The sequence below is a fragment of the Macaca fascicularis genome, chromosome 12, assembly GCF_037993035.2.
Source record: "Macaca fascicularis isolate 582-1 chromosome 12, T2T-MFA8v1.1".
NCBI classification, from domain to species: domain Eukaryota; kingdom Metazoa; phylum Chordata; class Mammalia; order Primates; family Cercopithecidae; genus Macaca; species Macaca fascicularis.
This window is the reverse complement of record NC_088386.1, coordinates 109,152,990-109,169,438: the sequence shown is the minus strand read 5'-3', so window position 1 is coordinate 109,169,438 and position 16,449 is coordinate 109,152,990. Positions and strand designations below refer to the sequence as shown.

The 16,449-nt window shown below is 34.1% G+C and overlaps 1 protein-coding gene across 6 annotated transcripts in view; it reads right to left on the bottom strand.

Moving 5' to 3' along the window:
• Positions 1-16,449, bottom strand: part of SPAG16 (sperm associated antigen 16) — a 1,157,251-nt gene that overhangs the window by 1,134,416 nt on the left and 6,386 nt on the right. For 4 of the 6 annotated variants that reach the window (XM_045368377.3, XM_045368378.3, XM_074010023.1 and 1 more), the window contains exons 2-3: positions 11,212-11,258; positions 9,977-10,072 (exon numbers count right to left, since the gene is read on the bottom strand). In XM_045368377.3, the coding sequence (XP_045224312.2) occupies positions 9,977-10,072; positions 11,212-11,258 (143 nt within the window). Of the gene's footprint in view, positions 1-9,976; positions 10,073-11,211; positions 11,283-16,449 lie in introns of all 6 variants that reach the window. The other 2 variants (XM_074010021.1, XM_065526049.2) reach the window with 2 other exon arrangements.

The following is a 16,449-nucleotide window of genomic DNA, read 5'->3' as shown; positions in this document are numbered from 1 at the left end:
TGTAGCCCCGAATGTGAAGACTACAATAAAATACCTAACTCTTCAATACCTAGACAATGATGAACATCCACAAGCATCCACAGCATTTCCATCCAGGAAAACATGACCTCACCAAACTAAATAAGGTACCAAAGACCAATTGTGGAGAGACAGAGATGTGCAACCTTTCTGACAGATAATTCAAAATAGTTGTTTTGAGGAAACTCAAAGAAATTCAAGATACCACAGAGAAGGAATTAATAATCCTATCAGACAAATTTAATGAAGAGACTGAAAAAAATTAAAAAGAATCAAGCAGAAATTCTGGAGTTGAAAATTCAACTGACAAACTGAAGAATGCATAAAAGCCTCCTGCCAACAGAATTGACCAAGCAGAAGAAAGTATTAGTGGGCTTGAAGACAGGCTATTTGAAAATACAGTCAGAGAAAGAAAAAAGAGTAAAACAGAATGAAACATGCCTATGAGATCTAAAAAAATAGCCTCAAAAGGGCAAATTAAGAGTTATTGGCCTTAAAGAGAAGGTAGAGGCAGGGATGGAGTAAGAGGGAGGGAGGTAAACAGGAGGCAAACAGGAGGTAGAGAAAGACATAGGGGTAGAAAGTTTATTCAAAGGGATAACATCGGAGAACATACCAAACCTAGAAAAGATATCAGTATTCAAGTACAAGAAGATTATAGAAAACCAAGCAGATTTAACCCAAAGAAGACTACTTAAAGCATTTAATAATCAAATTCCCAAAGGTCACTAATAAAGAAAGGATCTTAAAAGCAGCAAGAGAAAAGAAACAATATATATAGCTCCAATATGTCTGACAGCCGACTTTTCAGTGGAAACTTTACAGGATAGGAGACAATGGTATAGCATGTTTAAAGTTATGATGAAAAAAAAAAAAAAAAAAAAAAAACTTGTATCCTAAAATAGTATATCCAGTGAAATTATCCTTCAAACCTCAAATATCCATGAAGGAAAAATAAAGATTCTCCCAGGCAAACAAAAGGGAAGGGATTTCATCAACACCAGACCTGTCCTACAAGAAATACTAAAGGGAGTTCTTCAGTTTGGAAGAAAAGGATGTTAATGAACAAGAAAAAAGCATCTGAAGGTACAAAACTCACTGGTAATAGTAAGCACACAAACACAGAACATTATAACACTGTAATGGTGGTATGTAAACTACTCATACCTTAATAGAGAGACTAAAAGGTGAACTGATCAAATAAAAAGTACAACAATGTCGAAATATAGGTAGTGCAATAAGATATAAATAGAAATAATAAAACCTTAAAAAGCAGAAAGATTAAGTTAAAATGGAGACTTTTCAGTAGTTTTCTCTTTGCTTTTTTTGTTTATGTAATCAATGCTAAGTTGTCATCAGCCTAAAATAATGAGTTATCAAATAGTATTTGCAAGCCTCATGGTAACCTCAAATCAAAAAAACATACAACAGACACACAAAAAATAAAAAGCAAGAAATTGAATCATACCACCAATAATCTTCACTAAATGGAAGACAGGAATTAAGAAGAAAGAGAAGACCACAGAACAACCAGAAAACAAGCAACAAAATGGCAGGTGCTTCCTCCTTACTTATCAATAATAACACTCAATATAAATGGACTAAAAACACCTCCAATAAAAAGACATAGAGTGACTGAATGGATGAAAAATTAAGACCTAATGATCTGTTGTCTAAAAGAAACACACTGCACCTCTAAAACTGAAAATAAGCAACTGAAAATAAAGGAATGGAAAAGATATTCCATGCAAATGAAAACCAAAAAGGGGCAGGAGTAGCTACACTTATATTGGACAAAAGAGATTTCAGACAAAAACTACAAAAAGAGACAAGAAAGTCATTATGTAATGATAAAGGGGCCAATTCAGCAAGAAATTATAACAGTTGTAAATATATATGCACCCAACTATGGAGCATCCAGATATATAAAGCAAATACTATTAGAGCCAAAGAGAGAGATGGACCTCAATACAATAATAGCTGGAAATTTGAAGACCCCATTTTCAGCATTGGACAGATCATCAAGACAGAAAATCATCAAAGACACATCAGACTTAATCTGCACTACAGACCAAATGAACAAAATAGCTATTTCACAGAACATTTCTTCCAGTGACTGCAGAATACGCATTCTTCTCCTTATCACATGCATCATTCTCAAGAACAGACTATCTCTATCCTCGGGATATATATGGCCTGGCATATCGGGCCACAAAACAAATCTTAAAAAATAAAAAAATTTTAAAACCCTGAAATTATGTCAAGTATCTTCTCTGACTACAATAAAATAAATTTAAAAATCAATAACAGGAGGAATTTTGGAAACTACACAAACACATGGAAATTAAACATGCTCCTGAATGAGAAAAGCAAAGAGGAAATTGAAAAAAAATTTTTTTTTTTTTTGAGACGGAGTCTCGCTCTGTCGCCCAGGCTGGAGTGCAGTGGCCGGATCTCAGCTCACTGCAAGCTCCGCCTCCTGGGTTTACGCCATTCTCCTGCCTCAGCCTTCCCGAGTAGCTGGGACTACAAGTGCCCGCCACCACGCCCGGCTAGTTTTTTGTATTTTTTAGTAGAGATGGGGTTTCACCATGTTCGCCAGGATGGTCTCGATCTCCTGACCTCGTGATCCGCCCATCTCAGCCTCCTAAAGTGCTGGGATTACAGGCTTGAGCCACCGCGCCCGGCCGAAAAATTTCTTGAAACAAATGATGGTGGAAACACAACATACCAAAACCTATGAAATACAGTGAAAGCAGTACTAACAGGTAATTTTTTAGCTATAAGTTCCTGTCGATGTCCTCCAGTCCCTGTATGGGCACCACTTTGCCACCTGCATGGACCTTGGGGGACTGAACAAAGGATGATGAACACAGGAATAAAGAAAAAGATAAAAGAGTATATTTGGAAGAAGGGTCGGGGCCTCCTTGCTTCTAGTGAACAAGCGCCCTGAGGTTTTTCAGTCCTCCATATTTATTAGGTATAAGAGATAGTGAGAAGAGGGGGTGACTGTCAGGTGACGGTCGGTCAGCAGTTTGATTTACAGCAAGGTTGCATTCTTCAAATAATAGGCTCTAGATGTCCCAGTAGATAACCTCAAGGAGCACAGCGCCAGGGAGTGATTGCTTTCAGCAAACCTTCTGGTGGTAGGCACAGTCATAAGTTTGCCCATATCCTGCATTCATGACAAATAGTTTGTTGTTTGATCAAATACCCTCCCCATTGGAATATTGAGTTTGTCATGATCCCTTTGCCAGCTCTCTACAAGTGCCTACATCAATAATAAACAAAAACTTTAAATAAATTACCTAACGAGTCATTTTAAAGAACTAGCAAAGAGTAAATAAAACCTAATAAATATAAGAAAAATAGTAAACATCAGAGCAGAAATAAATGAAATTAAAATGAACAATACAAAAGATCAATAAAACACATGTTGGTTTTTTGAAAAGATAAACAAAATTGACAAAACATTAGCCAAAAAAAAATTTTTTAAGTAGACTCAAATAAATACAATTAAGAGGAAAAAGGAGACATCACAACCAATACCAAAGAAATTTTAAAGGATCATTGGAGGCTACAATGAGCAACTACATGCCAGTAAATTGGAAAGCCTAGAAGAAATGGATAAATTCCTGGACACATACAACCTACCAAAGTTGTAACATGAAGAAATCCAAACGTCAAACAGACCAATAACAAGTAACAAGATTGATGCCATAATAAAAAGGCTCCCAGCAAAGGAAAGCTCAGGACACAATGGCTTCACTGCTGAATTGTATCAAACATTTACAAAAGAACTAATTCCACCCCTACTCAAACTATTCTAAAAAACAGAAGAAAAGGGAATTATTCAAAGCTCATTCTATGAGGCCAGTATTACCCTATCAGGGCCAAAGACATGTGAATAAAAGAAAACTACAGGCCAATATTCCTGATGAACACAGATGCAAAAATCCTCAACACCATATCAGCCAATTTAATTCAACAACACATTAAAAAGGTCATTCATCATGACCAAGTGGGATCCATCCTTGGAATGCAAGGATGGTTCAACTTACTCAACTTTATCAATGTGATACATTATAACAAAAGAATGAAGATCAAAAATCATTATTATCCTTTCAATTGATGCTGAAAAAAGCATTTGATAAAATTCAACATCTCTTCATGATAGAAACCCTCAAAAAAACATGAAGGTAGAAGAAACATACCTCAACACAGTAAAAGCCATATATGACAGACCCACAGGTAGTATCACACTGAATGGGGAAAACCTGAAAGCCTTTCCTTCAAGATCTGAAACATAACAAGGATGCTCATTGTCACCACTATTACTCAACATAGTACTGGAAGTCCTAGGTAGAGTAATCTGACAAAAGAAGGAAATAAAGGGCATCCAAATCAGAAAGGAAGAAGTCAAATTATCCTTGTTTGCAAATGCTATGATATTATACTGGAAAAAAACCTAAAGTATTCACCAAAAAAACAATTAGGAGTGATAAATTCAGTAAAGCTGCAGAATATGAAATCAACATACCAAAATCAGTAGCATTTCTACATGCTAACAGTTAACAATCTGATAAAGAAATGAAGAAAGAAATCACATTTACAAATAACTACAAATAAAATACCTGAGTTAACTTAACCAATCAAGTGAGATATCTCTACAATGAAAGCTATAATATACTGATGAAAGAAATTGAAAAACAAACAACAAAATGGAAAGACAGTCCATGTTCATGGATTAGAAGAATCAATATTGCCAAAATGTCAATACTACACATCTCCCATGTACCATGACATCTCCCATGTACCATGAAAGATGCTGGGAATTAAATATGAATAAGACACAGTTCTGTCTTGAGAAACTGAAAGGCTCATTTAGTAAAAACAAAACATTATAATACAGAAGCTCTTTTGTTACAAATTTTGATGACAGAATTCTACTTATGTATCCACAGACATCATACATGCAACCATTATGTATGCGTAAGAAACTTTAAGTTGCACTTTTATCCCTATTATACATTATATACAACTCTCATTATGGCTTTTAACTTAATTATGAGGTTAACAAAACACCACAAAATAAGCACAAAAAAGTAAGCAATCTACAAACTAGCAAAACATGGTCTCACTTTGCAAACTGCTAAATGATCAAACATTACTCTAGTCACATGTGACCCAAAAATCTATTGAGGACAAATAATGGTAGCTCTAGCACATAGCTTCATTTTGTCTATGAACATTCTAAAGCTGACATTTCCTAACAGAGAGGTTTCTATAGTGTGTTATGATTTCAACAATAGAAATCTGCTAGGTGACGTGATACACAATGGAGAAGAGTATTTCCCTTGCCTTAGATAGGTGAATGAAGGCTTTGTTAATGAGACTGTTAGGTTGAACTTTACAGACAATGAGGAAATACAACAGATAAAGAAAGATAAACCAATATTCAAGGCAATAAAACATCTGAGGCAAAACAAGGGTGACAATTCAATCCATTAAGGCTCAGGGTCTTATGGAGAAAGGACCAAAGATAAAATGGAAAAGCTAAACAGGAAGCATATCAAGAAAGCAAAGGTGGGTGGAAGGGTAGACACCCAATGTGTCTTTACGTGAATTTACGGAGAGGGGAGATAAATTGAAATTTGCATTAGACACATCTTTTAGGTGGGAATAGAAGGAAGCATAGTACCAGCAGCATGCAGTAGTTCAGATGAGAGAAGAAAGAGGGTAGCTTTAAGGTAGACTAAGTGAGGATGAAGATAAAGAGAAGGATATGAAAGATGTTGAGGACATAAAACTTTCCAGACTTAAGAACTAATTAAATGTTGAATTGCAAGAAGTGCTAAACCACATATTAAAATCAAGTATCTTGACAAATTTTGAACTGTTTTAATGTGAGTTCTTTTCACAACTTTAGTTGACCAGTGAGACCCAAAAAAATAAACAATGAAATCCAAGTGGTCTTAAAACTTAAATGTTACCTTATTTGGGGCTTCATTTCATCAACTCCTTAATTCACATTAAGTCAAATATATTGGCTTGGATAATCTGCAGACCGGGCTTTGAGTACAAGGAGCCTGGGTCTCTAACTAAAATTAAGTGTGTACATGAAGATAATGCGAATTCAATAATGACAAACAGCTCTTTTTCTTGGGACCTAGCAATTGAGTCTATAAAAGTAATGAAAATTGTTTCAAAATTCAATCCATTAACATTATGATATGTAAGAGTTAACATAATGGTATAGGTTGGTGCAAAAGTAATTGTATTTTTTTTTCCGTTAAAAGTAATGGTAAAACCGCAATTACTTTTGCACCAAACTAATATTAATCCCTTGTGAGATTAAGATCAAAATAAAAGAAATACAAATTTATTAATCCTAGACTATATTTTGTTATATTAACATAATAGCAAGAAAACATTTTATATTAATTCTTAACATATTTGAAAATTTCTGAGAATAGAAATCTATAAAATGTCTCAAACTTTATCTTCTCACAACACTTTTATACTATTAAAAATTATTGAATACTCCAGACAGCACTTATTTATCTGAGTTATACCTGTCAAGAATTACATATTAGATATTAAATTTTAAAATATTCATTTATTTACTTTAACTATAACAAAACTTCTACACAGATAACATAGACAGAATTTTTTAAATAAAAACTACATTTTCCAAAACAGAAAAAGAACTAATGAGAAGAGTGGCTCTGTTACAAATTTTTACAAATCTTTTTAATGTCTAGAGGAACAGCTAGATCCCCATATTTGTTTCTGCATTTCACCTGTTGTGATATGTTGTCTCAGTTGAGCTATATGAAGAGAATCCTCCAGCAGGTGAGTAGTTGGAAAATGAAAGACAACATAAACTCCTTAAAAGGGGTCCTGGGGACCCCAAAAGACCTCCCACATACTTTGAGAATTATTGATACATATGGTAAAGAACATTGTCACTTGGGTTAGTCATCAATTAGTCTTCTCCAAAACTAGTCAAGTATTCCAAAGAAATTCCATAAATTCTACTTAAATTCTCAGAGGAGGAAGAAGAGGAAGAAAAGGAGGAGGAAGAAAAAGAGAAGGAAGAGGAGGAAAAGGGGCAGCAGGAGGAGGAAAAGCATCAGGGAATTGAACAGTTATATGACTTGGGTGTCTTGCTACTGTCATAAAGATCAAAATTCTACATTTATAAAAATTAGAAGTCATTATGGAATTATAGCAGTATAAAGGACCTCTGAGATTGCACCTTGAAAATTAACAGAATAAAATATCAATAACCAAAGAGGCTAAAGAATTATCCAAAAAAATGGCAAAAATACACTTATAAAAAGGCTCAGAGTCTAGAAGGGGAGACCCAGCTTAAATGTAACTGGACCTTTCTTTTCATACATTTACATACAAATATCCCTAATACACACAGACACACAGACACAATCTGAGGAACATATACATAGTCCTATCTTTACTTGTATTTATACTTGTAAAATGCTTCAATTTCAAGAAACAACCGATAGTATAACCAAACTACACAACTGTTACAGATTAATAACATTTCCTATCTTCTCAATATTTTTCAAGAATAACTTTAAATATAATGAAAATACATTTAATTCAGAATTCAGATCACTGAACCTACCAAGAAAACGGATAGTATCAAATACATGATTTAAAATTTATAAAGCAAACCATGCAATCAATTCTCAAATATTTAATCTATACTACCCATGTTTAAAGGAAATAATAAGAACCTGGCCCAGAGCAGTGGCTCACGCCTGTAATCCCAGCACTTTGGGAGGCGAAGGCAGGCAGATCACAAGGTCAGGAGATCGAGACCATCCTGGTTAACACAGTGAAACCCCGTCTCTACTAAAAATACAAAAAAATTTTAGCTGGCATGGTGGTGGGCACCTGTAGTCCCAGCTACTCGGGAAGCGGAGCTTGCAGTGAGCCAAGACTGCACCACTGGACTACTCCAGCCGGGCGACAGAGCGAGACTCCGTCTCAAAAAAAAAGAAAAAAAAAAAGGAAATCATAAGAACTTATTTAAATGTCAACTATTCAATAAGTCATTTTTGTTAATATTTTAACAAATAAGACAATTTACATTATTTCAACTGAACTTTCGTAATAGTATCATAATCTTTTACTTGCAATCTTCAATGAAAATTTTAAGAAGTCTGTGCATAGAGATTACTGTATCCTTTAACATAGAAGAAAATATATCTTGTTTATGAATATATATAAGATCAGAACAAGAAACTGCTTTAACAAGTAATAAGTATTCTTTAAAACAGAAAGTCCATAGCACAATTCAAATTGCTGAAGATTAAAATACTTTAGAAATCAAAAGCAAATTAAAAAATATAACTAATATGCTTATGATAAAATGAATCCATATTTAATTTTAACAGCTTAAGGACAACTTCTGTGAATTTTCAGCATAATACTGTTCCTCCAAAGAATTTTTTAAAGTGAGGTAAAAACAAGCTAAATGAGAGTCAATCAGCTATAGGCATGCCAGAAATCAAGAATGTTAACTCATGTGAGGTTATGATAAAGAAAAGTTTCCAATAAATTGATAAAAAAGGAATTACTGATATTTGGCTCAGAAGATACAACAGCTACTATAATGGATTTCTTCCTCAACTGCCCTCTGATTTATCTTTGCACTATAAACACTTTCGAGCATGAAAGAAGCAATTCGTTTTGTTCATAGTTTTTTCATTCAATGATTCATTTATTCATTCTCTTATTTAACTGCTATTTATTTAGTGCCAACTATGTGCCAAGCTCTGTATTAGCCATATGTACTTTACCAAATACCAATACAAATGAGCGGTACATAAAGAATTTGTCAAAATCCTTAGTGATGTGAAGCAAGAGGATGATGAGAAGTGAATAAACATATCAGTTGCACGTCACTGAAAATGCTATTCCTACATTTTAAAACTATTCCTACAAATTATTGCTTTGAGATATCCAACAGACTAATAAGTCTATGTAATAGACTTCACTTTGTGTCTACCAAGAAGCAGCTATGTCTAGAGAATGTCATTTACTATGAGCTGTAGCCTTCCATTTACAACAGAATGCAATTAATTCTGGCCTGAAAAAATCTTCCTCTAGAGCTTTTATTCCAATTTTGAGTGGACAGACATTTTGAAAAGGAGTTATTGGACTTCTAGATTGAAGAAGTCTATAGAATATGGAAAGAATGACATGGTATAATATGCAGTAAAGTCTCCCATACAATTGCACACTAAGGAAGGCAAATCTGCAACCCAAAAGGAGTTTCACAAATTCCTTCACATTTCTCAGTAGTAAAGGGGTTAATCACTGAAAGAAAGCATCCTTCTTAATGTTGTACAAAATAAAACATTTTTAAAAATATTTTTGCCATCATATTAAATGGTTCACAATTTTAATGAGTTTTCAATTTTAGAGGAATGCCATCAGTTTTACGCACTTTTAGCTCATTGTATTATAATCAAAAGACATCCCCCACACATTCTTTAACATAATTAGTTCATAAGCCTCGCAAGAAAAAGTCATAATATATTAAGTATTCCTTGTAAGATTAATACTTTCATTTAAAAAAACACAAAATGTTTACAAAACAGACTGTAGAACTTGTATATGATACTAAATTCTAAACACAAATGTTAAAAATTCCTGGTTTATCCTCCAGTGAGATTAATCAGAGTTTGGAGAGAAGGTGTCACTTGATACAAAGTCATGCAAGAGTGACCATGATGTGGAGAATGGCAATCCAAAAAAGGGTAAATATGACTACTTATTTTAAAGTGAAGGCTTGATCACAAATATACAGAAATGAAAATGATACAACATAGGACTGGGCTGCACTAGTAAGTATTTACATTTAAAAAACTTTCCAAACTTCATACTGCTAAACTATAGACTACACTAGTGTTCAAATTCTCACCAAAATTTCAGTATCTGTAGCCTGTTCTTGGGCCATCTGAATTGCTTTTGCCAGATCTTCTTCACCTTCTGGGATGCTAAAATTATCATCTGGTATCTAGTTCACAAAGAAAGAGAAGGATAGGAAAAGTGAGCAGAAATATAAAATACTTTATTTCACTTTAGAAATAATTTTTCTTCACAAATCAAAGGATCAAAGAAATACTTTATGTAAAACACCATGTCATTCTGAAGATCCATGAAAAATGAATAACTGCTTTCTTCTGACTTCCTTGTAAATGTCAATAAGTGTCACTTCTAATAAATTCAAGATTAGTTTGTGGGCAACTGCTTTTATCTATAATAGAAAATAGAATCTAATAATTCTGCTGAAAAAATAATAAAGCTATCTAAATATCACTATTCTCTCCCCATCCCAAGTGCTCTCTGCCATCACTTTTTCATAACTACTAGGAACTGAAAATCTCTGGTTTATTAAAAAATAAAACTCACTGAGCATTAAAATCTTGAAAGGACGTGATGGATTGTAATTACATTAATGACAGTTAAGACTTAACACAAGCTTCTTATGTACTGATCACTGGTTTAGGCCCTTTACATTTATTAACTCATTCAGGAACTTCATGTGGTACATATAATCTCCATTTCACCAGTAATAAGCCTGTCTCCAATCTTCATTCCATCTCTTGCTCACCCAGGCTCGCCAGGCTTATTTCCACACAGTTTCATTCACAGCCTCTGTCATCTACCAGTGATTTTATCCTCCAAGTGTCCAAAGTAATGACAGGTCTCGGGAACAAAGAATTAAAGGAAAGCTTTGAGATAGGAACCACATTAGACAGAAGTACAGTTAAGCTGAAGGGATGCATAAGGCCTGAGCTCCAACTGGGCAGTAGGAATCTAGGAATCCTTGACAAGAGCAAACTGGATGACAGGAAGGAAGTGCCTCCTGAACAGAGATAACAGTTTATGGTAGGAATCTACAGGCAATAAGGAGTTGAACCTGAAGGACAATTAACAGGAAAATCAAAAGAATCAGATATATTATCCAATTTAAATGTTTAAATAGAATTTTCACATCTCATTCTTAATCAGCTGATACAAGCTAAATTCAGTTGAAAAACTAGTATATCTTAACAAAAAAAAAATGGTTCTTACATGTTTCAGAAAATAAAATGAGCACTTCATGAGAATGACTGCAATAAATTTACAGAACACCTAAAATTAACATGTTACCTCTTCATATTCATAGTCATCTTCAGATGTTTCAGTTATGGTGACCTCTGAATATCTTGTCAAGTTTTAATCTCAAAAAACATAGAATAAAATTATTACACAAAAATTGATTTGACCTTCAAATATAGTATTGGATTCAACTATCTCACCAGGAAGTTGGTAAATATATATAATTTAATCTCCAAAAAATTTGTCTTCCTCATATAGCCTATAAATCTAGATATTTTAAAACAAAATACTTCATTATTTTTCACAACTCAAATCCATGAAAACCTACATTTCTATCTGTCTGTCTGACTGTTTTCTATCTAATGATTTTCAACTTGATTCTATCAAGGCTTATGAAAATACATATAATATCATAAGGTAGTATGAATTAGAAAGAGATAAGAAAAAACAGTAAATTTTTCAAATTCAATCTAAACCACAATGAATTTTCCAGAGCTCCTGAGTTAACTATTCACAGTACGTGAATAAAATGCGACTTTATTTGGTTTAAAGTATTGTGAATGAACAAAACAAATGCACACCAATATTTAAGTAAAGAACACGTATCAATGTTTTTATCAATAAAATTTAACTTTTCCATATATCTCCATTTTTAAATTATCTTTATAGGAAAGATAACTTAATTTTTAAGTGAATATAAAGTATACAGCTATCATAATTCAAAATTTCATAAATACTGAAGAAATTAAATATCAATGGAAATTATTCTAACACAAAATAATTCTACGAGAATTGCTTTAAGACTTTCAAAACTTGTAAGTTACTCTAATTACATATGAAAACTTCAAGACAACATTTTATGTTAAATCATAGCGCACACCATCAATGCTTGTTGTTGTTGTTGTGTTAGGTTTCCTTTTTTTCTTATTACACTGACTTGGTTATGCCAAGTTTAAAATGTGTGAATTAAACACTTTAATGCATGACAGTGGTTATCCTCAAAGAGAGGATTAGCCTATTTTTCATTTTGCTGCTGATTATAAAATGTCTCTGGTATTATGCTAACCAAGCGTTAGCCGAGAGGGTATGTAACAACTTCTATTGTTTGTAACAAGAATAGATAACGCTTACACAGTATTTAATAGGAGACAGGAACTGTTCTAAGGGTTTTCCATGTATTAACTAATTTCATCCTCATCCTGTCTATGAGGCTGGAACTATAACTCTATTTTACAAATCAAGAATCAGAGGCATAAGGTTCCACAGCTAGGAACTAAAAGAACCCAGATGTTTAGGTTTCACCATATTATATTGCTTCTCCATGTTCTCTGTGGGTTTTTGGTGCTACATAAATACATAAAGTGCTTGCCAAATATTTTCCTTAGAGATCTAAACCTATAAATGTATTATTGCTACTAAGCTCCATCACAAGTAATCATTCTCCCCTGTATTTCTTATCCCTATCACTTGCAGGAGACACTTAAGCCCCATTCCATTATGACCAACCCTCAGACACGAGGTATCTGTCAAAAGGTCAGTATTTTATTGTCAAACATGAGTAAGTGCCTCTCCTAATAACATAGCAAAAAGTAATTAGGTTCAAAAATAGCTAGTTAAATGATTAAACCACCACCACACAAAAATAGTTGCATACTTCAGTCTATTCAATAACCTTAATTCATCCATATTAAATACTACAAGGAGTAAAATATCTCCTTTATTATCTATTACTGTAGAACAGCTTCTAATAGTATTTGCCTCACTCTCTAATTCCTTGCCATCAGCCTCTTTAAAGAACATAAGGCTTCTACCAGAAATCTGTTCGAGGTATTTTATCTTTCACTAACAACGTATTTCCACCATCTCCCTAATCCCCAGTTCCAAAGCCACTGTTACTTCTTATTTAACATCCTACTCCAGATACTGAACCTGAAGGTCATGCTAAGTGAAATGTTAGATACAGAAAGGCAAATACTGCATAATCTCACTTATATGTGGACTCTAAAAAAAAATTCCAACTCCACGGAAACAGACATTAGAAGGGGAGTTACCAATGAACAGAGGGTAGGGAGAATGGGGATGTTCGTCAAGGTTGCACAAACATTCATTATAAGATGAAGAATTTATGGAGACCTAATATATAGCACACTAACTATGGCTAATAATAATGTAGTGTGCACTTAAAATCTGTAAAGAGAGTAGATCTTAAATATTCTCACCACAAGTAATATAAAAATGAAAAGGTAGCTATACAAGGTAAACAAGTCAATTAGCTTGGGTGTGGTAATTATTTCACAATGTATATGTAAATCAAAATACATTGTACACCTTGAATATATGTAATTTTGTCAATTACATGTCAATAATGCTGAAAAAGGAACAACACGCATTTATTATACTGTGGTTTCTCTGGGTCAAGAACTCACTAATGGTTTAGCTCGTGGAATCTGACTTAGGGTCTCTCATGTCACAGTCAAAATGACAGCAGGATTAGGGTCATCTGAAGGCTGAGATGAGGCAGCAGGATCCATTTCCATGGCAGCTCACTGACATAGTACTAGTTTCCCAGAAGACCTCAGTTCCTCCCCATGTGGGTCTCTCCACAGGCTACATGAGCATCCTCAAGATATGGTGGGCTAACTATCCCCAGAATAAGCAGTCCAAGAAAACAATGTGGATGCCACAATAGCTTTTCTGACCAAAGATCAGAAGTCACACATCATTTCTTCATTATCCTACTGGTTACATGGGTCATGCCTATTCAATGTGTGAGGATTACAAAAGAGCATGAATATTAGGAGGTGGGGCTCATTGGATGCGTATTAGTTCATTCTCACGCTGCTATGAAGAAATACCCAAGACTGGATAATTTATAAAGAAAAGAGGTTTAATTGATTCATAGTTCTGCATGGCTGGGGATATCTCAGGAAACTTACAATCATGGCGGAAGGCACTTCTTCACAGGGCGCCATGAGAGAAAGAATGAGTGCAAGCAGGGGAAATGCCAGACACTTATAAAACCATGAGATCTCACGAGACTCACTCATTATCACGAGAGCAACATGGAGGAAACTGGTCCTATGATCCAATTACCTCTACGAGGTCCTGCCCTTGACACATAGGGATTATTACAATTCAAGGTGAGATTTGGGTGGGGACACACATCCAAACCATATCAAGGTGTCATTTTATTTTAGAGACTGGCTTCTTTCCATACTCTGAGTGTTAAGAGAGTCAATATATGTAAAGCATTTAGATTAGTGCCTGGCTTATAGTAAATGATATACAAGTGTTTGTTGTCATTTCTTTTCTCACTCTGGAAAGAGTATCTATGGAAAAAAAATCTCTTACATTTCTCATGCCGCTGTTCCCCCATATGTTAAAATGAATAAAAGACATTTTAAATTTCCCTCCAGTTATAGATTTATATATTTCTGATAGTTTTATATAAGATAAAATTTCCGAAGGTTCAGCTAGAGGAAGTCAGCCTCTTTTCTATGAAAAAGCATGACCCCTTCTGAGAGACAGCTCCTAGAAAGTAATTTTGTATACAGTCATTTGTATGTCTTCAGAAAAGCAATGCCATCCTTCACCATGTACACATTACAATAATTTCAAAAAGAATACTCTAAAATCTTCTGGATAGACTTTAAAGTTGTAAATAAGCCAACCACTGATAAGATTATATGAGGAAGATGTCACATGGCAATATATAGTAGAAAAAAAAGTGATTTGTCCTCAAAGCATAAAAAATATCAAACAACACTTATATACTCCTACCCAGCAAATATTCTAGACAATGGCTTTTTATCACCTAAATGTATTACTTTCCCACAATCAAAAAATATTAAGAGAAAACATAAATACCATTTTACAAAGCTTAAAAGTATTTTCACATGGACCAAAACTATATTTATTCTCACAACAACCCAATGAGGTCAAATGGCACAAATACAATCATCTCTAAATTAAAAATGAAGAAACTGAATCAGAGATTAAAAGATTTGCCCAAGATCACATAGCTGTGAATGACAAAGATAAATTCCTGAGATACAAATGCCATAAATTTGCTGCTACATCGTACTGTTTCTACAATGAGACAATAGGAATACACAATATGTTTTTACAAATACCCTAGGTAATGAACTCACCTATTTTTTTCCAAAAACTCTCAAGTATTACATTAATAACAGGTAAATCAAATCACATAAATAGCTCAATTTGAAGACCCCCAGAGGAAAGAGAAGCAGAAAAGAGCTACCGACTACAGACTCAAAACGAAATCTAACCAAGGGCAAGAGACTGATGAGACAATACGTCAGGTAGTGGACAAAACAATCAAACTAGGAAGATACATACTTTGATTGATTTTTATGTATCCACAATATAATTTATACATAAAATTTCCCAAAGGCAACTCAGTTTAAATGTCACGATGTTATTAAACACATAAATGCACTTTGACACTTATGTTTGTATGCATCTGTTTACCTGGCTAGCTAGCTGGCAAGAGACAGGTGCACAAACTGATCCTAAAGTGATTCTGTAGCAGTTTGCAAATATACACACTGAACAAAATGTGACAATTAATGAATGTGGAATTTGGAGGAGAAAAGAAAACAGTATTATAGAAATAAGATTAAGAGGCAGCACATACCATAGGTGTCATAAGATTGTTTAAAAATAACCCCCAGATTTGACTCTAAGCTTCCCAGTAACTAGGGTAAAAAGGGACATGGAATCAGACACTATCTCTGTATCGACCCAATGAAAACAGATGAGTTTCTCAACAGATATCCAGCAATATCTGGTTCCAAAGCCTGAGAGAAATGACATTCTTGGATTCTCACAAAAAGAATAGTGCATCATAGAGATATCAATCCCCTTGGCCCTTGGGACAGCATAAAAGGCAGAGTGAAGTAGGATGTGATGGAGTACTGTATGTGAAAAACTTTGGAAAGCATTGTTTTGTATAGCAATCTTGCCAGAGTAGAAAAGGTTAATTCGTCAAGAATGATAAAACTCTGTATACTCTGGTTCTACTTTCACTGAGCAACTTTCTCATCCGTAATTTAATCTCTTAGGTGATCCTACTCTCTAGGAAACATCCATACAATTAAGTTAATCACAGTTCTCATGCAAAGTTATTTTTCTACTGAAATAACAAGTTAGCATTCTGGCCTAAAACTAGTTTCTTAACGTCAAGCTGCCTTTGAGCCCTTACAAAACTCCCTTCCCTCTAACTGCCTAGTATTCCTTCGAAGAACACTGGTGAATTTCAGTCCCAAA